The sequence below is a fragment of the Centrocercus urophasianus genome, unplaced genomic scaffold (genome assembly GCF_019232065.1).
Source record: "Centrocercus urophasianus isolate 14NV4802_14NV808 unplaced genomic scaffold, USGS_Curo_1.0 seq_34, whole genome shotgun sequence".
Classification (NCBI taxonomy): domain Eukaryota; kingdom Metazoa; phylum Chordata; class Aves; order Galliformes; family Phasianidae; genus Centrocercus; species Centrocercus urophasianus.
In genome coordinates, this window is record NW_024884911.1 from 3,395,419 (window position 1) to 3,421,501 (window position 26,083).

Below are 26,083 nucleotides of genomic sequence, written 5' to 3' on the forward strand. Positions count from 1 at the left end.
TAGCCATGCCGGGCACCCCTCGCCCTACGGACCCCGCTGCTCCGCCTGGGGGTCGCGGTGTGCCACCAAACCTCGCACCCACCCCGCGCTGCTGCTGCCCGTCTGCTGCCGACGCGTCCCTCAGCTCCATCCCGCACTGCTGCTGGCACGTCTGAAATGCGCCTGAGGACGAAGGGATCCAACCGCACCTGGGAGAAGGAAAGGAGAGAGAAAATGAATGCGGGGGGCGCTGGGAGCATCAGAGCGCCTTGCAGCTCTGCTTACAGCCCGCGGTCAGAGCAGTGTTTTGGGGACGCTGTCTGTGGCGGAGCCCCCCGGCGCCTCACAGTGATGCAGAGGGGCTGCGGGACCCCAAAGCCCCGCACGGCCCCGCACGGCGCGGTGCTCCCGGTTCCGATCAGCCCCGATCCTCCGGGATCCGCGGAGCGCTGCGCTCAGCGCGGCCGCTGCTGCCACCTCCCGGCCCTGCGGAGTGCGACGGGGACTGCCGGGGCGGGGGCGCGGCGTGGGGCTGCGGGGCCGATCCCTGCCTCGGGTCTGCAGCCCGCGGCCCCCCAGCCCTTCACTCCTGCACCGCCACACGTGTATCCCTGCATCCCTACGTCTCTGCCACCCTGCATCGCTTCTTCATCCCCGCATCCCTCCGCTTTCTACATGGCTACATCCCTCCATTCCTCCATCCCTTCATCGCTCCGCCCCTACATCTCTGTGTTCCCACATCTATCCCCATCTGTCCCCACATCCTTACATCTCTCTACCCCTACATCCCTAATCCATCCATCCTTATATATCCCTGCCTCCTCCCAATCCTGCTCTCCTACAACCCCTCATCCCATTTCTCCTACCTCCTTCCACTCCCACATCCCCGCATCCCTCTTCCCCTATATATCCCTGCACCCTTCTAACCCTACAGCTCCACATCCCTGTACTCCTCCACCCCTCCACTCCCACACACCATCATTCTCACACCCCCAGCTCCCTGCATCCCTTCCCAGTGGTCACGGGCCGTGAATAGGAATGATACAGCAGGATTTTGGTGCCAGAGCAGGATTTGGAGAGTTCTGGTTCACAGAAAGGCAGAGAGCAGAGCTCCCAGCAGCCAGGCAGCAATTTCTCCCCTGCAAAACCCCCTGCAGGTTCACCCTGGCATCCCCTGGGCACGGGGAGCCAATGCTGCACCTCAGCCTGGGGAAACTGAGGCATGGAGCAATGCAAAGAGAGCAGCACACAGGGGCACGGTGGACTGGAACAGGCACAGGAGAACAAACACTGTGCCTCTTACAGCCACTGCTGTTTGTGCACGTTACAACCCATCACCCTCAGAGCTCACTGAGTGTCTGACATCACCAAGCAAGCCGCTTTGGCCGTGCAATCAGGAAAATAACCAGGAAGGAGCAGTGGGAGCTGCCTGGCCTTTGCCTCGGGGTGACCACCCCCCTCATCTCACTCTATCCTGACACCTCCACTGCTGTCATGCTGCAGCCCACAGTGCCTCCGAGCCAACATCAAGCCTGGCAGCACTGCATCATATCCCCTCACATTGCATCCCCTCACACAGCATCCCATCAAATCCCATTGCATTGCATCACATCACACCTTATTCCATCCCATTCCAACCCATCCCATCCATCTCATCCCAACCCATCACATCGCATTGTATCCCCTTGCACTGAATCCCATCCTCTCACATCTTACTGCACTGCATCCACCCCACTGCATCCTATTGCACTGTCTGCCACTGCACTGCATCCTATTGCATCCCATCACATCCTATCACATTTCATCCCATCATATCCCATTGCATCCTATTGGGACCCATCCCATCCCATCCCATCCCATCCTACCATGTCCCATCTCATTGCATCCCATCCCCTCACATCCCATTGCATTGCATCCCATTGCATCCTATTGGGTTCCATCCCATCCCAAAATGCACTTTCCCACCCAGCCTCCAGGACAAATCACGTATAAAATCCAATGTTATTCCCTGAGGGCTGTAAGATCTCTCCCACCAGCATCTGCCCGCCCTCCCAGCTGTGCTGAGCTGATCTGGAGCAGCTGAGTGCTGAAATCAGAGCGGGGTTGTGGGCAGCCCCGCACCCATCCCCCCCCCCCCCCCCCCCCCCCCCCCGGCCCAGGAGCTCAGCCCCAGCCTGGCACTGACCCCTCCTCCTGCGCAGTGAATTTTCCATCCATATGTTTTCTTTTTATTTCCCAGTTACTTTTGGCTCCAGGGCTGAGGTTTTGGCCATCCTCACCTCCTGTCTCCACCCCTTCCGTCACATTCGTTACGTTTCTCAGTGAAGCTTTTGCAAAGCTCCAGGTTCCTCCAACGTCACGTTCCTCCAAAAGGTTCAGATGTGGGTGCACAAAACACGAATCAATACGTGAATCTACACCTATAGAAATGGAACCACTGAGACACCGCGTGGCCAGAGGTCGGCACAAACCTCCCAGCCTCCAACAATCCCTTATTTGTAAACTTATTTCATAGCAAAAGCTCTCCCTGCCACTCCGGGTGTCCCCAGGTGTCCCCAGCACAGCCCCAAATGGAGAAACTGAGGCACGTCTCCCTGCTGCCCCCCCACCCCGCAGCCCCATTCCCCATTCCACCACCTCCAGCTGTTGTGTAGATCAGGGCTGGGCTCTCCTCCCTCCAGCGTTCTGCTTCCAGCTCTGCTAAACCCATCCGCTCTGCTCCTCAGCAGCCGGGTAAAAATAACAGCAATGAACCCGGAGCCTCCAAACCTCATTGCCCAGCTGGGAAAATCCAGGGGGATTTGGGGCCACCCAAGAGGAGCAGGGGGGGGTGGGGAGCAGCGGGGGCTGCATCTCCGTGCTGGGTGTGGGGGGAGCTGTACTGATGCAAATGGGACAGAAAATGACCACTGAGCCCTGGGATGTCAGCCTTCGCCTGGGCCAGGCAGAGCCGGCGGTGCTGCAGATACTGGGGGGGGCACAGCCTTCTTCAGGGCCCGTCAGCCACAGCTGGAGCAGGGATGCTCAGTGCCACGGCACAGCTGTGCTCCGGCCAAGCGCTGTCCCTGCAGGTGGTACACGGGCTGCTCAGCCCCACGCACGGCTCTTTTGGGCTGGACCCCACCTGCAGTCCCCACATGGGACCCAGCAGGGCACAGGGACACTGCCAAGAGAGGGGAAATGGAGGCTGGGAACCAGAGGGATGCACCTCCTGATCTTGAGACCCAACCTTGGGACACAGCACCGGCGCAGCTCCTGGTCTCCAGCCGAAAATCACAGGGATACCTGGCCCCAAATCAGGGCTTGCACCACCAGCGCAGCCCCTGCTCCTCATCCCAAACCAGAGGGATGCCACCAACACGCCTCCGGGTCCCCAGCCCCGGGCTGTCCCGCTCCCATTATGGCAATGCCAGCCCCCCAGGGCTCCCCACACTCCGTCCCCACTGCACCCTTTGGACGGACGGTGACATCAGAGCGCCCCAACCGGCACCGACGGGACGGATCCCCCCCGCGAGGCGCTGACCCGTGCGCTGCCGTCCCCTCCGTCCCCTCCTTCCTCTCCCACCCACCGGCACTTCGGCTCGGCCCCGTCCCAGCCCGGGCAGCTGTGACCGAAAACAAAGCTGTCCCCGCACAATGCCCTTCTGTCCGCTCCCAGATGCTGACCGCTGGGGTGGACAGCGGCCGGGCTGGAGGCATTGAAGGGCCGTGCCAGGCCCCCGCTGGCAGGGGACAATGTTGGCAGTGATGGAGGGTAGGTATTTCAAAAGGTTTTGTTTTCGGCTGACCCGCCGAGCCAGCGTGACCCCGCAGCCCCCCACCCACCCGTGCTCCTCCGTCCCCATAGAACCCGGCCGCATTCCTGACCTCGGGGGGGAAAAGTTTAAAAACTCCTAGCGAGGAGACAATGCCGGTGTCATGGCATTGATTTAGGAGGGACTCTTTCCATCACAAAGGCGAGACAAAGGCGCTCGGCGCTGGGAAAGGGGCTCCGGCTCCCGGCTCAGGAGCGGGGCCGATGCTTTGTGCGTGGGGATCCGTCCTCCCGCGTCCCACCGGCTGCCACCGGGGATCCCTGCGGCCACCGCGGGGTCCCCACCGCCCCGTGGGGCGGCTCCGACCTCCCTCAGCCCCGACCCACGGCGACCCCCCCTGCCGCGACCGGCCAGAGCAGCGCTTCCATAGCGCCCAACTCACGGTGTCGGCAGCGCGGAGCTCAGCGCACGTCCCGGACAGCGGCAGCGCTCTGAGGCCGCGCTGAGAGCGCTTTGCTTTTTCTTTTTTCTTTCTTTTTTTTTTTTTTTAAACAGGAGAAATATTTTTCTCCGGTGCTGGACGGCGCTGCCGGAGCTGGAACCGCGGCCATTGGTTTCCTCACGCTCTCCTCGCCCTATTTATTTTTTTTCCTGGCAGCTGCGGGCGGATGGGAGCTGGCGAGGTGCTGCTCCTGGGGCTGGGAGGCATTCGCTGCCCGGAAAGGGGCAGCAGGAGGGGGGCTGGGGGCAAAGCGGATCCAAACCCCAACGCCACCCCGCTTTGGTTTTCCTTTTTTTCCCCATTATTTTCCTCCAGGATGAGATTTAATTTGCGGGGACTCTTCGGCAAAGTGCAGCAAAATCCCTCCTCGAGACACACAGGGAGGAAGCACTGGGCTGAGCTGCTGTTTTTCCCATTTGGGGCCAAAAATGCATTCCGTTCCCCGACCTGCAGGGACGCAGGGATGCACTCACAGCCCCACGGCAGACCCAGCCCCGCTCCCCTGTTAATTTTGTTTAGCAACTTGTCAGGTTGGTACATAAAGGAGGTGGAAAGATCAATCCCGGCTTTTCATCAGTGTGGGAAAAAGTATTTCACTAATCCATATTTATTGGTGTACGGAGCTGGGGGGGCCGGCAGGGGTACCCCAATGGTCAGGAGCAAAGGACAGGAGGGACAGTTTAAGGCTGCCCTTTGCGGAGGGGTCACATGTCACCAAAATCTTTCGGTTGTCTTTGGATTGGTTACATTCTGTTCTCTTTTTTTCAATTGGGGTTGCCAAGCAACTGGCTCAGACTGGCCAAGATATTTTCTTTATTACAAGTGGAGCAGAAAGCGGCGAGGAGGGGAGAGATGAAAAAAAAAAAAAAGAAAAAGAAGGGAGAGGGGAGAAGAAGTTGAGACAATTAACATTTATAGGATCACATAACTTCATTAACTCGGCCGAGATTTAGGAAAGAGACTCAAAAAAAAAAAAAAATAAGGGGGGGGGGGAGACGGGGACGAACAGGAGCTGCAAGCTGCAGCCCTGCGCTGAAATGATGCCCCAGGCAGTTGTGGGGGCTCGGCACTTCGCTGCTCCCAGCAGTGGCTGCCACCAGCACGAGGCCCCCGGTGATGCTGATGCTCTTTTTTCATTTTTTTACCACCTGATTTCTTTTGATTCTCGCGCTCTCTGCCCGCTGCTGTGTCCCTGTGTCCTCACGTCCTCGTGTCACCGGGCTGTGGGGTCGCAATGTCCCCACGTCCTTGGGATGCTGCTGTGCCACCCCAAGGAGCGCAGCCCCCGGCGCAGTGCTCAGGCCTCAGCTGGCCCCTGGCAGGTCTGGTGCTGGGCTGAGGGCTGGAATAGGGATGGGATGGGATGGTAGAGGGCAACAGGGGTGGCAAAGGGGATGGTGATGGCGATGACAATGGGGATGGAGATGATGGGGATGGGGACAAAGACGGAAGTGGGGACGGGGACAGGGATGCGGACGCGCAGCATCACCGCAGGCTGCTCCAAGCATCTTCAGCGCCGCGGGATTCCCTCTTCCACCCTGAGCCATTTCCTCCCCCCACGTGGCCGAGCAGTGTGCGAGGAGCTGGGGGGGGGAGGGGGGGAGAGGCACGGACCCCCTCCCCATGGACCCCCATGGTCCCGCAGCCCCCAGCGGCTCTGCCCGGGGCCCCCCGCTGCCCAGTGGGCAGCGATGGATGAAGGCAAGGAGAGGCCCCGTGCTCCCCACCGGGGCTGCACGGACCCCGCGGGACCGGGGACCCCCGTGCCGGGTGGAGCAGGCGCTGCCCCCGCTCTGCCCGCAGCTGCCGGCCCGGCGAGTCGGTAATATTCATCAGGGGACTACAATGAGCATTATTTATCCCCGGCACTCGCTGCTATGGGATGGGGGGGAGTGAATAAGAGGGGGGGGACAGCGCGGGGTGCAGGTGACCCCAACACCGCGGGACTCGGGCACCGACACCCCGATCCCGGAGCAGAGGGGCCGGGGGGGAATCAAAGCCGCCATCAGGGGGGCGGGGGGGGGACACGGCCGCATCCCGCGGGGGCGACGGGGGGAGCGCGGCCCCCAAAAGGGGAAACCCCGAGGCGGGAGGGGACACCCCGAGCGGGCGAACCCCGGGACCCCACAGCGGGGACGGCAGCCGGGGCCGCGCCGGGCCGTGCCGAGCCGGGCCGGGGGCTGCCGGGTGGGAGCTGTGTCTTTAAGAGATGGCTGGCTCCAGGTTGCAGCTGCTGTTTCTGTGCTATAGAGACAGTGGAGATTCATTACTCCTAAAACACAATGGGCATTTATCACCCCGTGGTGTTATTCAAATCCAGTACCAATTGAAGGTCATCCCCATTCTTTTCTCGCCGGCTCTGCAACACATTTATTGTTGTGCCGTTCAACTAAAAGCCCTGCCCGGCCCCGGCGCAGCCCGCAGAGCCCCGGCGTGCGCATCCCTCGCGGGCGGATTTGGGACCCTCCCGGCTGGATACAACGTGGAGGACGCGGGTCAGCGCCGGCTCGGCTCGGCCCGGCCCGGCTCGGGGAGGTGCCGGCCGGCAGCAGGTGCAGCGGAGCCCCGAGCCCCGCCGAGCCGCCCGCTCCGCCCCCGCGGGCCGCACTTTCCGCGCCCCGTGGAAACTCGGAGCCCCGCGGGCCGCCTCCGCCGCCGGGTCGGGAGCGCCGGGGATGCGGGAGTCCGTCCGTCCGTCCGACCGCCCCGCCCGCAGCCCGGCTTTGCCCGGGGGAAGCGGGGGGCATCGCGGGGGAAGCGCCGGCAGCGGGCCGGGATTTTCCCTCGTTGGAAGAGGGGGGGATTTGTTCCCAACTTCGTGGGAGCCGCTCGGTGAGAAGGGGCCGGGGGCAGAGGGGAGGGGGGGCAGAAGCTTGGATTTTTGTTCTTTTCTCTTTATTTCTTCTTTTCTTCATACATTTTTTTTTTTTTTTAATTCTTAATTTCTCATTTTGCTCCCTTCCCGTTCGGGCAATTCGTCAATTTCGGCGGTGTTCGAAGTGCCCGAATTCTGCGGGCGATGCGGTTGCGAGCGGCCGATTCTCTCTCCGAAGCTGCGGCGGTCGGCAGTGCGGGGCCGGGGGGGGGAGTGGCGGGATGTCGCTCCGTGCCCGCATCCCGCAGCCATCGGGAGCCCCGCACAGCCCCGGGGGCACCGCGCCCCATCGGCAGCAGCCGACCCCGCGCCCCGCTGCAGAGCGGCCGCTCCGGGCGGCTTGTACCGCTGCTTTTCGTTTGCTGCTTTTTTAGTATTATTGTAATTCCATTTTTATTTTTATTTTGGCTTGGTGTCGGTTTAATATTTTTAAGGGCTGATTTTTTTTTCTATTTTTTTTTTTTTAATTTTTCACTTTTAAAATATATTTTTATTTTTATTGTTATTTTTTTTTAGGAGGGGTAGAAACGAGTTGTCGGATTGAAACCCCTCGCGGTGCCATTCGATGGTAACGGGAATGCGGAGCTCCAAAGTTGGCGGAGCCGCAGAGCGGTGCCGGGTCGGGGCCGCCGTGTGCTTCTTTTCCAGGGTCGCACCGAATTTTCCCCGGCGGATCCCCGCGAGTCCGGGACGGGAATCTCTGCTCCTGATTGTCCAAACGCAATTCTTGTGCGCTGGAGCCGTACGAACCAAGAATTGTGTCTGGACATCTGTAGCAGAGATTTCAACTTCACCGGCGGGGCCGAGGAACGGCCGCGAGGCGGAGGAGCGCCCACCCGAGCGCCGGAAGGTAACCGACCCCGAGCGGTGCGGGAGAACGATTGGAAGGAAACCCAATAAACAGCGGTGGCGATGCTCACCTCTCCGCTCTGCCGGCTGCTTCCGTCCTACCGCGCCTCAAAGCGCCGCCGCACCGGGGTCGCTCGCGGGGACCGCGGCCGCCGCCGACCGAACCGCGGCGGAACCGGCAGCGCTCCGGCGGCTCCGCGGGGCGGCTGTGGCCGCGCTGCCCGACCCCGCGGCGCCCGCCGCTCTTCAGCCTTTCGCCGTTTCTATTCTAAACGCGGTTCTGTTTCATTTCATTTCTTCCTGCGGACGCGCTGCGTACCCGTGAAGCCGCTTCTCCCCCTCCTCCTCCTCCTCCTCCCCCTCGGAGCCTTCGGCCCGGCCCGGCCTCGCGGAGCTCCCGGAGGCTGCGGGGCGCACGGGGACGGGGAGGGCCGAGCGCCGGGCGCGGAGACGGGAAACGGAGCGGGGATGCGGCCGTCCCGCTCGCCTCGCAGCCCCCGTGAAAGCGCGACCCGGAGCTTTTAACAGCGAGGCATTATGAGCCAAGCGCACTGCCGGGGCTGCCAAGGAAACCCGGGAGGAGGAGGGAAGCATTACAGGATCCGAGCAGAATTTCGCTAAGAGCCTATGTAGGACAAAGCCGGAGGCTAAGGATGTTTTAGAAGGGTTTTATTTCAGAAACTTTGCCACAGGGTTTCGCCGTATCCCTCTTTTCCCCTCCCTTCGCCCGGCTTCCCTCACCCCCACATCCCCAGCAGTGATTGGCAGCTTTTACTACGGCAGAGGCTGAGCCACTTTGCTGTGCCTGCGCTGCCCAGGAAGGAGCTCGGCCTGTCAGCCGGGGGCATCAGAACAGAAAAGCTCAGCCTAAAGCAGAAATGCAGCACCGAGGCAGAGCGGGCGGCAGCGCTGAGGACAAACCTCCTTCCTCAGTCGGGTTTGAGGCCGTTTGAGCAGGTTTGCCGTTTGTCAGCCGGCTCCCCCCATCACCTGGAATCCCCCTTGCATCCCCCCCATCCAACAGCACCTCGGGCAGCGAGCTCAGCGCAGAGAAGAGCCTGTGGTCTGTCTGTGCCATTTACAAATAGCACAAGCTGGACTCGAGCTGCTGTGCCTGGGTTTGGAACAGGCTGACTATCGGTTCGCTCTCAGTAATGTGCTCTGAAGTTGAGGTTTCTCAGCTCTGCAGCCCATGGGCGCCGGGAGCTACGCAGTTATAGAGGGGTGAACGTGACGGAGGAGTCAGCAGAGAGGTCAGACAGGGAATTATTCTTTGGCAGCCCCGCGGCGCAGAGCAATGAGCAGCGATGGGGTCGGGCTGCCCAAGCAGGCGCTGCAGCCCCGCACTGCTCACTGCCCTCCTCAGCAGCTCGGGGAGGTGGAGGCAACGGCAGTGCAGGTCGGTTCTGAGGGGCACAGGGAGCAGCTCACGGCCTTGCTGAGCCCTCAGCTCCAGCTGGGAACCACTGCGTGTGCATTCCCAGAGCCACGTGGAAACGTGGGTGAATGGGGCTGAGAGAGCAGGAAGGGGCGAGGAGGAAACACAGCAGCACTGTGCAGGCTCGTGGTGCCGACAGCATCCTCAGTGATCCCTCCCCTGCCCTCTCACCGTGCCATCCTGGCTGCCATGCCCCGCTGCACTCACAGCAGAGAAGCCTCCCCTCCCACCAACAGAAACAGTTACCAGCCGCTCCTTTCTCTTCCCTGCTCTCAACACTTTCCCTGCGCTCAGGCCTCCTGCTCTGCCCAGCCTGGCAGCAGGAGTGGACCTGCAGAGCACAAACAGCCCTGCCACGGTGCCACCCAGCAGCTGTGAAGCCGCCCCCTGGCTCCACGTCCCTCTGGGAGCAGTGCAGCTCCCCGCTACTCCACGCCAGCACGGAATGAAACCAAGGCTGATCAATTCTGTCCATCACGTTGACAGAAAGATAATTTGTTGCCCTTATCTCTCTGCGCTGTCTTAGAGCAGGCGTGGGTTTGTTTACCCTCCAACCAAATGGTTGTAAATTGACGTTTGTGGACTGGTGCAGCTCAGATATGCAGGAGGCATACAGAGTCAAACAGAACTAAAAATGCCTATTTGCCTACTTCTCACAGATAAACAGCAAGACAGGTGGAGAGCCAGTACAGAGGGCTCTGCAGCTCTCATCTCCACCACCTCACAGAAGAGCTAGTAAAGTCACCTCCCATTTCCTAGCACTTCACATATCGTCCTTCCCCAGGCGTCTCTGTAGCTGCTGCAATAGCCTACATGACACCGAGTGTTTTGCAGAAAGAATCCCAGCTCCTGGCACTGAACAGAGGCACTTTGCCTTGCCTCAAGGCAGGCACACCTCCCCCAGGACGCCCACATAGATGCACGATGCCCAGCACACCTCTCCCTTCTGTTACACAAACACACTGGTGCACCTGCAGCTGGTGCCCTCTGCTTGTTAAGGTACCTGGAAGTGTGGTCAGGAGAGGTGAAATGACCAAAAGATGGATGCTGTAGCAGTATGCAGCAGGCTGTGTGCTGACGGGGCTTTATTTGGATGTCTGTTAACAAGTGAACGTGGTGGGATGGTGCAGGGATCAGGCACAGACAGCTCGAGAGAGGTTTGGGTGGGTTGAGATGTTTGTTTGCCCAAGGGTTCAGATTCACGTCCTCTTCTTTTTCCAGGAGTTCACCCACCATGTAACGTCGAGATGAAAAGCACATTATCCTGGTCCTGGAGTTTATAATCCAGCTCACCCTGCAGGCCAAGAAAAAAATGAGAAATGGTTTAAATGTCACTTCCAAATACTAGCTGCAAAGAGAAAACAGCTCATAAAAAGATGGTGAGTGTTAAGGGAGAGCTGAGAGGGACAGAGCAATGCTTCTATCTTAAAGAAAGCAAAGGCGAGAGCGATCAGAGAAGGAGCTGACATTCATTATCCCAGCAACACACCAATCTCTGGACCACAGTTTTGACAGAACAGGTGGTTGCCTGAGGCAGGAAAATAGTTAGGGACTGTTTGTTGTCTGAGACAGTGGGCTGAAACTGAGGAGTGTTTTAACCACCTCCTTTTTGGGGAGGGATCTCCCCAGGGCTGCCTTCACGTGCTGGGAAATGCCTCACAGTCTGAAGACTGCTGGGGGCTGCAGACCTCTACCCAAGGCAGCCTGGTGCCCTCCAGGCTGTTACCCCACATGGGGCCAGAGATCAGGGAGCATCTCTGTTCAGACCTGCGCTGAGTGATGAGACTCAGCAGCTTAGATTGAAGCTTCCCAACAGTGGTACAACACAGGGAGTAAGATCCCTGTCTGCCCCCACTCCCTCTCAAATACTAGATGCTCTGCTTGGGGCAAGAATTAGAAATAGCCTCTGAGAGCAACCACAGAACAGACAGAGCAATATTTTCAACAAAGAAAGTCAAACGGAGGGAGTACAGACCATTAGTTCCCAGTCTGCGTCGTTGATGAGCACCAAAATTCCTGGCCTCCTGCAGAACACAGAAATAATTAGGATACAGGGCTGCTAAAAGCTTCACAAATAGTTAAGAACGAGGGATGTTAAAGCACAGATCACACACTGCCTATAAAGCCAAAGAGAAAAAGGAATCCTAGCACGGAGGTAGAAACAGGTACAGTCTGTGCCCTTTCTAGATCAAAGAAAGGGGAGACAGGAGTAATCCCAGAGCTCATTTGAATCAAAATGCACCATTCCTGAGGATGCTCCAGGATGACTCCACCATGAGGTAGAAAAGCCAGGTAATTAAACCCACGCAAACAGCAGAGCTGGATGCAAAAGCAGGGAAAGCTCTTCTGGTGCCGCTACCAGGGCACTAAACAGATCCACTCACAGCCCCTGATTACAGGCAAAGGGATTCCCCCTCTTTGATCTTCACTGTCCTGCAGTTGTCTCTCCTGTTACCAGGGGACCTGGCACACGCTTCAGCTCACAAAGATCCATGACGAATGCTAAGCACCCCCAGCGCCACCCGGCCGTCAGGGAGGCTCCTGCACGGCTCACTCTGCTCCATTTCTCTGGACTTTTTTTTTTACTTCCCCTCCACGAGGCTGGCCCCATTTTGACAATAAAAATACATTTCCCAGCAGAAATATTTGTTGGCACTTCTCCGAGCGGCTGCTTTGGTCCCAGCGATGTCAGCAGGGAGCGGGCAGAGCTGCTCACATGCCTGGAATTGAGGATACACGAGCAGTGCTGCTGCAGGTGACAACAGAGGGATTACAGGTGGTCCTGCTTTGCGTTTAAGGCTTCAGGATTCGGGGCGAGGGCTGCAAAAAGAAAGACATGCTCTGCACGGAGCAGTGGGAGGTAGAGTTTGGAGCTGCTTCCAAACAAGGGGATTCCCTCCCAGGATCACCTCAGCACAGCCCGCGTTTTCGTGGGTGTCAACTTCATGAAAGCAACAGGAAAAACGCATTCCAAACCCTGGGCATCAGCAGGGAGAGAGACACGAGGAGGAGTCACACAGCTGTACTCACACAGATTCCCCTTGCATAAATAATTCCGGCCGTTCTTTCAGCAGATTCTGTCTGATCCACTTTAGCAGGTTTCTGATATCCCCTGGAAGGGAAAAGGACAGCGATTGACAGCCGGCTGCTCGCAGGCAGCGCCACCACAAAGCGAACGTTCATCCACAACAGAGACGGTGGGGGACACGCGGGGCAGAGGGGCAGAGCTGCACACCTCACACCACAGGAGGAGGTAACACAGCTGCCCCTTAGCAGCACTGCAGGTACCAACAGCAGCAGCACGTGAGCTCTGGGGCACGAGAGCACATCCAGCCCTGCCTTACACACACACTGACCACGGCTGCCATGGTTGGGGCACCTGGGCTGCTGCCCAGCACTGCACTGCTGTCACTCCGTGCTCCCCACGCCGTCCCTCGCCCTCCCCACCAGCTCCCTCCCTCTGTGCTCCGTGCTTACGGCTTCCTTATTAAAGCTCAGCCTTTATCTTTCCATTTCAGTAGGTGACAGGGAGGATTTGTCTTCATGTAAAAGGAGGAGGAGACACCGCTGGCGGGTTTTTATAGTATCAATTTTACTTTGTGAGGCAAAAACAATTTCTTTAGCGATAGCATCAGTTAATTTCCTATTGGAGAGGTGAGAAGTGATGGTGGGGGGGCACAATCCGTTACAGGGTTTACAGAAGCTGACAAATTGCGACGTGGAGTTCTCCTGTATTCTCCTCTGTATTCCACCATTCCACAAACCACTTTGTCATTCTGAATCCACAACCAGTCATTCTCCTGGGGTTCCTTTAACCAGCCCTTGGAAAGCCCCCAAAGAGCTCTGTTTGTTTTAGAGGTGTGAGGAAGCCCCCCAGAGGCGCAGTGCCCCAATGGGGGCTGCAGCTGCTGTGGGCGGCATGGATCCCACACCTCCGTGCCATGCTTCACCCACCTTCAGCAAAAACAAACACTCGTGGCAGCTCCACTCAATGGGATCTGATGGCATTGTGGACACTTTGCAGAGCTGGGGTTCTTCCGAATAACGTCACCCCTGCAGCAGATGGAGATCTTTACTCCCAGGGAAAAGGGCAGCGGGATCCTCCACGACCTGCTCCATCCCCACATCTCGTGTCCCTGCTCTGCACACTGGCCACAGCGTGGGGCTGAGGGGAGCAATGGGGATCACTGTTCCGCACAACTGCAGCAGAAAGAGTTTTGTGGGACTGGATTGCCCCATAATGATATGCAAGCAGGAGCACAAAATAGACCATTTTCTGCTGCTTTGATACCTACAGACACTGGAGACAGGAGCACACTCAAAGGTACACCGTGCCGGCCAGAATGAGAGCTAACTGTGTCTCTTGTGCTCTGAAAAATGCTGCTGCAACACCGAGCCCTCAGGATCCCACACCCAACCCCTCCTGCTTCCCATCACCGAGCTACGAAGGCTGGAGCGGAAGGAAGATGGAGAGGAGCCTTCGGGAGGAGGGCTGGGGGGGCACAAAGGGAACACCGGTCCTCCACAGCACCGCCTGCGAGCTGATTCATATTTATGCACTTGCAGCAGGTCACACAACAATGAGCTGTGCCATGCACCATTCTTGCATGGAATAAGCAGCCCTTTCCTCTGGGACCTTTCGGGAGAGATCATTTAAACAGAAGCACGCTGCACCAGCTGGATAAAAGGCAGCCACCTCGGAGCAGCCTGGGCGGAGGGGCTGATTTATGGGAGGCTGCACTGGAAGGCTCCCTCACCCCTTCTCCTTCCACAATAAACGTTATTTTCAGCCCCACCTGAGCCTATGTTCATTTACTCCTCCCCAGCAGTCATGTACACAGATACTGGAGGGAAAAACAGACGCCCTGGCCACGCGTGGAGCTTCCCTGCTCCATGCAGCAATGGAAATGAAGGCCCCTTCTCTACAGCCAACCTTAAGACATAATACTTTCAGCTGCTTTCTCAGCAATGATTTTAGCCCCCCCCCCCCCCTTCATGTCTTTATATTCTGTGCACTGATATTACTCGAACAAATCAATTATAAAGGATGAAAAATGACCACAGCCACACCAGAACCATCTCCCACAAGTCAGATATTGAAAAGGAACAAAATTGCTTCCATTGCAAGTGGGCCAGGGAGGAGCCATCTCGCAGCTCAACGCCTTGAATAGAAGTCTTGATCAGCAGCTCAGGATCCTACATGGTATCACGATGGAAATAATAAGAGGTAAATTACAGCACAACTGCTTATCTCTTTTATGTGACGTATGCAGCGTTCCTAAGACATTTTCTTTCCATACTGTCCAGCCCTGGCTTCCAGCTCGTTGGGCTGAGGATCTGCTGTGCAAACAGCACGTCCTGCACAAAGGATGTAGAAGGAGTCAAAAAAAAAAAAGACATTACCCTGACCTGGGCAAGCACCGCATCAGTCTGCATTTATACTCCTGCTGGGGCTCCAAGTGCCCCCTCAACAGCTACTCACAGGAGTGCAGCTGCACTGCGCATGGCTGCAGATGTGACCATGGATGTGGGGCTGAGAGAGGCTCAGGTGAGCATTCTGCTCCTGCCCCACCAGCTCATCACAGCAACGATGGATCCGTTTTTATATCCCTGCATGGTGTCAGTGAAATCCTCCTGGCAGCCTGCTCCGATAATTCACAGCAAATACCTGCACCAAAACCCCACTCCAGTTACCATGAACTGTCCTTGCCATTGGCAGCATCAGCAGAGCTGACATATTCCCAAACTGCAAAGGAGGGACTGAAGCACATGGTAGGAAATCCCTCTCTCATTTGTATACAGAGACAGCTCTGCTGCCTGTGCTCACACTACATCAAACCTCTCCAAATTCTCGGGAAAAATAATCTAAAGTTAATTAAAAAAAAAAAAGAAAAACTGACAAACGTTTGAGAAAACTGCTTAGTTCAAGTGCACAGATGGGAGCTCAAACCCACAACACATACATAAAACAAATCACCCAGCGAAACACACAGCTCAGGAAAACCAAGAGTGTGCGTGCAGTGACACAAAGTCATTGGCTCCTCAGGCAGGCAGACAGGATGCAGGGACTGCAGTGAGCCTGCAGGCACAGACCCATCAGCGGCTCGCCACCAGCCCAGCTGCATTGCAAACACTGCTGGTTGTGGTGGAGAGAAGCTCACAGCCTGCCCCGTCCTCCCGCATGTCCTCTGAGGCCCTCTGCGTTACCCCAGCTGTTCGCTGACAATGAATCTGCTGAGCTTCCTCTGCAAGAGGAACGCGCCTGGGGCTCCATTTTAGTGCTGCCTGAAACAAGAGCACAGCTTCGTTTGCACCCTCAAAAGCAGGGCTGAAATCCACGGATCTTCCTGGGGTCTCTCAAACCTCCTTGGCCTGACGGGTTGGTCAGTGAGATCTCAGCAGAGAGGGCACCCACCGCGTGCAGGGAAAACAGGTGCCTGGAATAAGGAACACTGAGCTGTGTTATGCTATGGGAACCTCGTGCTGAACCCGTGAATACACAGAAACACAGAAGGATTCTGCACAGCTGGTACCAGTGGACACGATCACATTCACACACGCACACTGCTCAGACACTTCCATGTCCCCTGCTTCATAACCCACATCCAAAGCGGCACGCAGCACCTGAAGGGCACCCGCAGGGTGTCACCGCCCCTGTGTCTGGCCCTGCTAAGAGCTGGGAGCTTATTTCTGAGAGAGAGAGAGGAACCTCTAACGGGTGAACCATGGAAAATTCCCTTCTGGTCTGTAATAAAGAAGATATATGCGGCACTGGTCACTAAGGGGTCAGTGCTGCAGGAGCACGGCGCTTTCCTGGGCCGCCTCACGGACACGTCCCCATGGGGTACCGTTTCTTTGACCCAGAATAAGATCATTCATCATACTGACCATGGCTGAGCTCCAATTTGCTGAGGTCACTAACTCGGGACCAGCGCCGCTCCACCCACATTCTCCGCCACTGGCCTGTAACCATGACAAAGCCCCTTCCCTGCCGCTCCCCTGCCATTATTCCCCCTGCCCGCATGGAAATGGATGGAAAGACAAGCTGCATCCCCCTTTCCCTGCCCAAGCAGCTCGATTCCCTGACAGCCGCCCAGCTCCCCTCCCTCCAGGTAAATGCCTTCCTTCCGTGTATTTCTGAATCTCACAGCGCTCTGACAGAGCAGCTACAAAACCCCACCTGAGGGGCCCTCCAGGCTCCCATCTGAAATGCAAATCTCCACCCAAGCAGACGATGGTGTGCCATAAACTGCAGAAGAAGACCTGAAACGGCTTAGAGAAATGGAGTCACAGCAAAAGGGCTGCTCACTGCGCAGAGCAAGGAGAGCAAAATCCATTTTCTCTGACAAGTGCACATCCTGCCACGTAGTGATTTAAGTGCTATGGAAAAAATTAGGGGGTAACTACAGCCAGACACAAGAGAATCCCAATCCTTCCCCTCATCCGTTCTCGTCTGCTTCCAAAACCATCAAGCTCTTGCTTCTCTATTTTTTAATTGTGCTGCAATGTCCTTTTTCACTTCTCAGCCAGCAGAGACCCCCCAGCAGAGCTCTTCTCCACCCCGACGGTCCATACAACAGGCAGGGATCACAGGGCTCTTCCACTGCCTGCTGCTAGACAGCAACTCAGATCCCACCATCCTCGAGCAGCTCTCAGCACTGTGTTTCCATCACAACTCCCACAAGCTGCAGAAGAGCTGCTTGGGATCTTTTGCTCCCAGGCTGCTGGGAGGAGAACACAAGTTCATGGGATCCCCAGCCCAGCATTCTCCCCATCCATCAGCTCCCAGCACCAGAAAGCAGCTCCGAGCTGATCCTCAGGGTAAACCTAATCCCTCCACATTTCCAAAGTCAGAGTATCTAATCCTGTAACACCCCACACTATTGTCAGTTCAGTCTCCCAAATAAACGCCAGCACACCAAACTGTCTCTTTTCATTAGGATCACAGATCACCAGTGCTGGTCCAGAGGCTTGCCTCTTGTGCAGAATTGTCAAAGGAAGGAACCAGGAAAGCCTGAGACTGCTGCACGAGCAGCAAAGAGGAAGATTAGGAATCACAGGCATTAGAAACAGCAGATTAACAGCTCCTGTGATTTCATCCCTCTAGCAGTGCAGAATTATTGGCCACAAAAGACCACCTCGAGCTTTGCCCACTCTGATTTTGCATCGCTTGAGCAATGCAGCCCTGCTACCAAACCCCACGGAGAGCATGCCACAGTGCCAACAGTTCCTGCAGTCAGAAATCTTCCTTCTACACACCAAACACCCACTGCTTCACTCCTATCAATCGATGCTGGATGATACTGCATCACCCTGACAATAATCTGCCCATCCCTGTGATAAAGGAGATACCCCACCTCATCGCTTTTCCACTCATTTATTCTGCTTAACCTTGAATGTTGCTGGCTAATTTTTTTTTAAAGCTGCTCAGGAAGACAATTCAGAGAATGCACTGCCAACTGCAGGCGTGACACTCAGCCGGAACCCATCAAACTGAAATCTCTCCTCCCTCACATTTTCCTGGCTTGTGGGTTTTGTGCACGTGCAAAGAAGGAAAACCCTCTCAGTACCACCCGAGGCTACGGGAGCTCATGTGAGACCCCAGGAGGAGGTCCTGCAGGAGCTGCAGAGGGATTCCCCACAGCCTGGCAGAGGGAATCCCCAGGGCTGGGCTCTCCTGGCATTGCCAGCTGGAGAGGAAAGCTCCTGGAAGCAGGCTCCTTATCCCCTTCCAGCCTTGCTGGTGGTTACTGGACACTCTGTTGGATGAGTCAGTGTCACAGCTCAGTGACCGCCGTGATTTTATTCCTCCACATACAGAAATCAAGCAGAGTACCAGCTTCTGCCTCTCACTTTCGGGCTCAGAACCGCTCGGCCATTATCAGACTTTCATACAGGGCAAGCACCATTAAACCGATTCCTGCCCACCCAGCCCAGCCACCCCCACAGATACTCCAAGCCCCACAGTCTTACTTGAAAGGGGAAAAGAAAGGGCCAGTGAGATGATCAGGGTGGAAGAGAGGGGGGGTAAGATTTACAAGTGAATGGAGGTAAGAATGGAGCAGTTTGTGGGATAAAGGGGCTGCAGAGGGAGCTTTACAGATGTGCAGAGGGACGGCGGCTCATTGTTTAATTAAGCAGAAAGTGGCTCTTTTGAAAAGCAATTTTGCACAGGAGCTCTGAGCTCAGCAAACAACTCCTGCGAGTGAGGGCAGGAGGAGAAAGGAACAGCTGGCCCAGAGCCGTGTGAACCGCATGCTAAGCGGTTTAAAGGGCCCGGATCCTCCTCCCAGCCCTGCTCCGCTGCCACCCTCTGAACAGTGCTGTCAGCACCGCAAATCCCACCGAGAGAAAAGAGAGAGCGGAGGGGGGGGCCTGGCACAGAAAGGTTATCCTACTAGGTGCCTGCACTGCAATACAGCGGCTGGGAAGGAGGGTGGAAAAGCCAGGCTTTGTTATCGCAGGGATTTGGTCACACAGAAGAGCTGGATTCTTGGTGCCTGGGAAGCTCCTTCCACAATGAGCCCCGGGATGAGCCGGCAGCGCGGCCTCCTGGGAGAGAGCCGGGCTGCTCCTGCGAGGCTGCCGGCATCTCCTTCCCTGCCTCAACACAGCAACCTGAAGCCCCAGCAAGGAGCAGCGGGCAGGGATGCTTCATCTCACCGGGCTGCTGGCACTGTGGCTGCTGGAAAGAGCGGCCAGGCCCCGAGCCGAGCCAGTGCAGGCTGAGACCCCAGCCAGTAGCTCACCTTCTCCCTGTCCCAGCAGATAGTTACCTGCCTAAGAGATGGCTGCTGAGACCTGCAAGTAGTACAGCGTGGTTAGAAAGTTGCTGGCTGCAAGAGATCTACGGGTTTCCATCAACCTGCATGACCAAAACCACTTGTACAGTGAGTTTGGAACAAGTCTTAAAACACTGGGAATGAAAACCAGGGCAATAAATGCATTCCAGGGTTTTACTAACTTTACACACTGCCCTGTAACAGTGCTGGGCATTACAACTGACACCAACCCCCCTTCTGATTTCACAGCCTTTTGGCATAGCACCCACAGCTCTGAGCACACGCCGTATGTTTAAGCCTGTAACACAGGTCTGATCTCTCGGGATCCCCGGGCTCTTTCTGAGCAGATGAATGCTTCCAGCAGCCCTCCATGCTGTGCAGAACAAGGCCCCTGGAACACAAAGCTCTTGAGGAGCGGATCGTGCTATGGGGATTTTAACATAAGCAGCGCTTGGCAGATTATTTTAATTTTCCCTTAAAAAAAAAATAATAGATTAGCAACAAGGTTGTTTCCCCTGAGGTTTTGGTAAAGGGAAACCACACACAATTACCAAAGCACGCTGACTAAAAATGTATCCTTCCAGACTTGTATGTGCCAAAACACGGTGAACTCTAGATTTGCTCAGAAAAGCCAAGTGATCACTGCTGACCCAGGCACCATCCAAAACCACGAGTCCTGGCACCGAAATCACGGGAGAATTCAGAACTGGGAGGCTGGGAACCTGCAGCACAACAGAGACATTACGAACAGCCCCAAACCCCAGCACAGGGCCCAGCAGAAAGACCTGTCAGCGCCCTTCATCATCCGACGCCGCGGATCTAACCCTGAAATCACTACAAGGGTTAAGAGATGCCAGCAGCTTCCTCCCCTCCCAACAGCATCCACGCAGTTCGCATGGCCACAGACAAACCCAGCACTGTGAGTCCCAGCGAGGTGGAGGAAGGAGCTCCGACGTGGCTCGCGGAGCAGTCGTACAATGATCCATTTGATTACTGAAGCACTCGGTTAAATTACTGTGGCCTGTTTCAGGAGGGAGCTGCCAAATACATTTTCAGATTTTAATTTAGGGTTTCTCTCTTTTATGCTCCATTGTCTCTAATAGCCTCTTAGATGCTTGAAAATAAAGTTGATTTCCCTGCCAATTCAATACTCTCTCCATGTGACAAATACCGTTATTCCCCCAGCTGCTTTCTCCCCCACACACTGTTTTTATACAGAATAAGCCAACGGGGCACTAATGTCTTTAGGTCCTTTAACAGCATTATCAATGAGATCATCAAAACAGCCAGCGACGTGGGACAAGATTCTTGTTTAACTTCAGGTCCTCTCTGCAGCAGCTCCAAAAGATTGCACAGCCCTGCATTAAGCGTGGCTGGTGGAACTCTGTCCTCCCATACAGCTGAAATGCACCTTTTTCAGTTCCTGCTTGGCAACTTCAACATGCAGGCCAAGGCAGCTCCGCTTTGGAAATAAAGAACTGCTGTTTTACCGACGTTGTAAGGATACAAAAAGCCCCTTGGATAATAAAAATAGGTCCTGCCACATGGCCAGACCCCTGGTGGCTTGCTCTTGTCCCACCTGCAGCTTTCTTCCTCCTGCCTTTCCTAATCCCTCCAGGAGTCCATCCTCAGGCATCAGAAAAGGACAGAGAAACAAATCTTGAAAAGTTAACTGGCTCTGAAACCCACCTGTCTTCTCCTTAGTGCTTGTTGCCAGGAGGAAGGAAATGGCCACACAACCATTTGTTGAAGTAATTATTATTATCATTAGTAGAATGCTGCCCGTGTCAACTACAGAGCATTTCCCCCCCCTCCCCCCCCATATAAATACTGGCAGAAATTTCTTCATACAGTTTTCCACCTCCCCTCATCTTTGGGATATATATAAAAACGCCTAAACAAATTAAAACACGTCCCAGAGAGAGCTGCTCTGCATAAAAGGAGGGCAAAGACAAAAATAACTCAGAAGGAAAGGAAGAGTGGGATAGAGAGGGCAAAATGGCCAAAAATAAGGCTGGCAGCTAATGAAATCAGCTAAAATGGGGCTTTGAGTGCAGGTCTTGGAGCAACTCGTACTACAACTCTTTCCCCAGAGTACTGAGTGGTGAACACAAAAGGAAAGGTAAGCAACAGGACACAGCATAGTGCTGAGCTGTTTCTCTAACCATTATAATTGTGGCTGCACAAGGGCAGCAGGGAACACACCACATGCATCTTTATTTACACAGAGACAGTTGAATTAAACTTTCTTTCTGTGAATGAGGAAAACAGATGGTGTTGGGAACAGTGCACAATTGCAAGGATTTACCAAATTTCTTATTCAATTCTGCTAATTTCTCACTTTAACAACATAATTCCCATTCAGAGTATTATGGCAGGTGTCTCCAGTGACCCCTTACTGTCAGGCTTTAAACCCACATCTGCACAGCCCATCCTCATGCTCAGTGTCAATACTGCAACAGCATAGGCTTCACAATTCAGTGTCTGCTCCTGAGCTGCTGCAGTGCACAGCCAGACTCAGACTGAAGCCACCCTGTCATCTAATACACATGAAAACAGCAAGCCACAGACACTATCACACGGGCCCACTGTCCATTCTGCCTCTCTTGTTACAGGGACAGCAGCATCCGAAAAACAAGGCAGAGTGAAAAGCCAGATGCAATAACATCTTAGATTAATCTGGAATGAATCCCTGAAGATCGTGAGTTTGAACCCTGAGACCGAGCCAGATCTTTGGGAAAGTTTAATCCCAAAGGATAAATCCAGCTCTTAGTGAAGACCTGTAGAAGCCTTCCCAGCAACTTCAAGTGGGAGTGGATTAGGCCACACACAGCTGTACTGCCGACAGCCATCGAGCTGGAAGAATTGCTCCTTGGTACCAATTTCCCCCTTCCCCTGGCAGGAATAAACACCCCATGTAATAACCCCTTCCTCCTGAGTGTCTGATCACCATCTGAATGCTGCTGACACAGTCGATGTCAGTGGGTATCCTAAAATTACAGAACAGTAAAGAAAATGATGCTCTAGCCCCCAGGTTTATGAACCAACCAAGGGAGTCTTCTGGCAGCTCTTTACCACCTTCTGTTCAAGAAACTTACGTGATTTAACAGTGCTGGAACTTAATGCTGAACTCTCTTGTGATACAAGAAATTATCACTACTACTTCAGTAGCAACAGGGGAAAGTTATGCAACATGACTAAATTCACAGCACCAATCAGCATCAGATCCCATTCCTGGATTCACAGTTCCTATCACCAACCACAAGACAGCACACTATTTCAGTGCCCCATTACATTTGAATTACACGTGCTTATGTCCAAGTACTTCCACAGATCTGTAATTACTTACAGGAATAGCAAGAAAATTTCAGGCCTGGATGTTCACAGCACATAGATCATGGTATTATCCATCCACGAGATATTAATAGTTAACATTCCCTCATGCTTTGTATCTACTCAGTTCACAAGCCCACCCTCAAGTGGCATAAAGCATTGCTATCTAGCTGGAAAAATTCAAAACAAACCTGCAGCAAAATTACGTTGTGACTGCAGTAAGCAGAGCCACAGGGAGAAACGAGGCAATACAGCACTTCTCAGTACTGATATGCCAAATAACAAACCTGAAATGATGACTGTTTATCACTGGGACATTCGGGTCTTTAGCTGAACAGCGTCTTACTTTTTATTGCAGGGAAGGCAACATCAGCATCCCAGCATCACGTTCAGGCATTAGCTCTGCCATTTGCATCTGTATCACTGGTACAGACTGACTGCACACACTTGAACGTCAAAAAAGAAGGTAAAATTCATAGGTGTTACACTGCTGTACACATGCATGTAGCTACAGATAACACACACACACATATGCACTTCAGGAACCTCAAAAGGGGCAAAGCAGTTACAGCAGTCTCACACATCAAGAAAGAAGAATGCAGGCATGAATGCAGGCACTCAGAGGCTGGTGTGTATCCAGGAGGGGGGAGGCAAAAGGCCTGAGAAAGAACTCGCTTCACAATTGCTTAGAGGACACAGGCAGTGTTCAGATCACCTCTGCCTGGTATTTACTTGGAGGACTACACGGCATCTGCTAAGCTATCCAAGCAACAGCAGGGCTGAAAGTGCTTTCAAAATGCATCGGTACGTGTAAACCAACAGAACTGCTGTAAAACCAGCTTTGTCTCGCACATGATTTTCATTTGTTGTCATTCTTTCAAGTTTTCCAGCAGATTCAGATACTCACAAGGCTCTGGCTGAGAAGGCAAAGTCACCTGATGCTTTTTTACACCATCGAACAAGAGTTCTGCACCACCTCTGAAATAAAAAGAACGAATGACTGAGTTTCTGTTCTACTGTCAGAAGGAAGACAGCGCAAGCAGGGGATGTTATGTAAATGCCACAGTAAGAAAACAGATCACAGAACCATAAATCACAGAAACTAATTTTGTATAGGATTCTCTTTGCCTTTTTTCCACTCACAAACCACAAGTCCCATGGGGAAGTCACCATCTCCTATCATCACACACAAGAACTGCAGTCACAGGCCAGGACCTCGTGGTGCATCAGCACAGCAGAACAGGACGGCTGCCATCCCACAGAGCTCACAGCACGCTGTGTGGTGCCTAACAGTGCCTTTCCCATCAGCTGTCAGCGCTGCTCCAATACAAACAGTGCTACAGATGCCACACGATGCCACTCTTCTCTACCACCTTTCAGCCTGAAGCCTCACAGGGTTTCAGATTGTGAAAAATAGTAATATTCTCATGGAATAAATATCTCCCTGGTTTATAAGCAGAGAGAGGAAGTGACTCATACGAGGTTACACAGCAAGTCAGAGGCAGGGCCAGGAATCCTCCAGTTCTAGCAACCCTTCCTGACACAGTCACAGCACAGATCCCTCTCATGAGAGCTTTAGCTGGGAGAAACAGGCAGTGATGGTTACATGTGTACGTAAAAAGTCCATCTTCCTCCACTGAACAACCTAACCCCCTTTTCTGACACACACAACTTACCAGCAGGATTAGCCCTACAGAGCAAAGCGAAGGTCTCTACAACCACAGCTTTTTAAGAGACGAAGTGTGAATTAAACACTGAAGATAAAGAGATGGGCAGGGACAGGAGCTGCCTTCACACCTGAAAAAATGGGATTTAAATTCAGTGCAGACACCTATCTCCTACTCTGGGGAAAAAAAAAAAGATTTTGGAACTGCAACATAATTGAGCTTCAGCAGGTCCCTCATCCATTTTGTTGGGAAAGAAAAAGGAACAACTCTGAATGTCCTGAGCTTTACAGATATAAATAGGTTTTGATGCTGGGAGGCAGAAGGCCAAACTCAGTCTCAGAAAATTAAAAACCACTGTGTGAGCAAAAACATGAGGAAACCGGGGTGCCACTGTGCAAAACGTGACACAGAAACTGACAGCATCAGCTCTTGATTCCAGACCGAACAGCATGGCCAGGCAGGAACTGTTTGGAAATCTACATCTCAAAACTCAACTGATACAGGAAAATGGCCAAGCAGTCCTGAAAGAATGTCACACAACACTAATCTCACTTTGCCTTTTTTTTTCATATGAGATTACATTCTGCAAACCCTTCCTGGTGCCTCACATCTTTTGAAAGCTGCCTCAATAAAGGGAAGTATTTAGAACAAATAACCCTCACCTGAATATCAACAAAGATACATCCCCACGTTACAAAGTTCCTTTAAATTCAATATCTAGAAATGCCACGCTAGGTTTTCTTGGCTCTGCCATAGAGGAGCACAACAGAACCCTTGTTGTGCCCTCAGCAGCATCACTTATATGCAGCAACTCTCCTAAAGAGCACTCTGTTGGTGTTCTTCCACCAGCTCACAAAAAATAGTTATCTGAAATTTGAAGCAGCAATTATTAACATGGGCTGAGACTCATGCAGGAGAACAAGTCACAGTAATTATATGAAAAACATTTTTTTATGTAATGAAAACAAGGTCACGCTTTGTTACAGCGGAAAAATGTAGATTGCAAGATAAGGTCCTTCTGTAATGCGCTCGCTGTAGAGAACTCAGCTGCAATTTGTACATAGAGAGCTCATTTATGCATTTCCAAGGGAAGCAAAAACGCATCTCACTCTTCTGGGAAAATTAGGAGAGTTACTGCAGCTGGAAGCAGGAAAGACTGAGGAAAGGATTCTTAAGGAGAGAGGCATGGTTATGACATGTCTGTGTTTGTGAGAGGGTGGGAAAAACCCCATTAATAGCAGCCTTGTAGCTTTTGCTAAAAGAAGGCTTTAACAAACAGCAAAGTATTCTCACAAACACTCACAGAGTGCCCCACGAGCACTCCAATCTCCAGGCACACAGCGTTGGCAGCGCAGACACTGAGAGCAAAGTGCTGTGCTGAGCCCCACCGTGCTGCCCTGAGCCGAGGGCTGGGACGGAGCACGCAGACAGCACGAACACACGCACACACACACACACGTACACAGAGAGAACAGCTGGAAAGCAAGCGGAAAGCCTTTATTAACAGTTTCAATAATTAAAAATTATATCATCTATGGGAATGAGGAAAGAGCGAGTAGTGATGCGCAAGCACAGCCAGGCCCTGCGTCTCACACCGCCCGCCGCTGCCTGCTTCCCTGCCGGCCCAGGCAGCCCCAAGGCCCCGCAGCACCGGGCTGCCACGAGCCTGCAGCTCGCTCGCGGCTCCCACAAGGCCTCAGGCTCAGCCGCCGCGCCAAGACCGCTCCGCCTCACGGCCGCTGCCCACTCTTAGTGGAGGAGCCCGGCTTGGCCCCGGCCCTGCCCTCCGCCCGGCCCTGGCCCCAGTTCCCGCCGCCGCCCTCGCTCACCCGAACTCCACCTGCAGCGACACGGGCGTCGCCATCTTGGCGGCGGCGGGCGGGAAGGGAAGGGAAGGCGCGCC

General features: G+C 54.3%; 1 protein-coding gene across 2 annotated transcripts; it reads right to left on the reverse strand.

The window, feature by feature from the left end:
- Nucleotides 1–10,466: 10,466 nt before the first annotated feature.
- On the reverse strand, nucleotides 10,467–26,083 carry URM1 (ubiquitin related modifier 1). 2 transcript variants are annotated; one of them, XM_042830780.1, is made up of 5 exons: nucleotides 26,010–26,083; nucleotides 23,421–23,491; nucleotides 12,308–12,383; nucleotides 11,374–11,422; nucleotides 10,467–10,692 (listed from the first exon to the last, which is right to left on the reverse strand). In XM_042830780.1, exons 1-5 carry the CDS (start codon nucleotides 26,042–26,044, stop codon nucleotides 10,624–10,626), a joined length of 300 nt encoding a protein of 99 aa, XP_042686714.1. In that variant the 5' UTR covers nucleotides 26,045–26,083; the 3' UTR covers nucleotides 10,467–10,623. The 2 variants fall into 2 exon arrangements, with proteins under 2 accessions (XP_042686714.1, XP_042686713.1); XM_042830779.1 differs by lacking the exon at nucleotides 12,308–12,383 and adding an exon at nucleotides 12,429–12,510.

Coding starts and splice junctions, on each gene's coding strand:
- URM1 (XM_042830779.1), bottom strand. CDS start 26,044: ATGGCGACGCCCGTGTCGCTGCAGGTGGAGTTCGG. Junction 11,423..12,428: donor TTTATGCAAGGGGAATCTGT/GTGAGTACAGCT, acceptor TGTGTTCTGCAG/GAGGCCAGGAATTTTGGTGC. Junction 10,693..11,373: donor ACGCAGACTGGGAACTAATG/GTCTGTACTCCC, acceptor CTTGGCCTGCAG/GGTGAGCTGGATTATAAACT.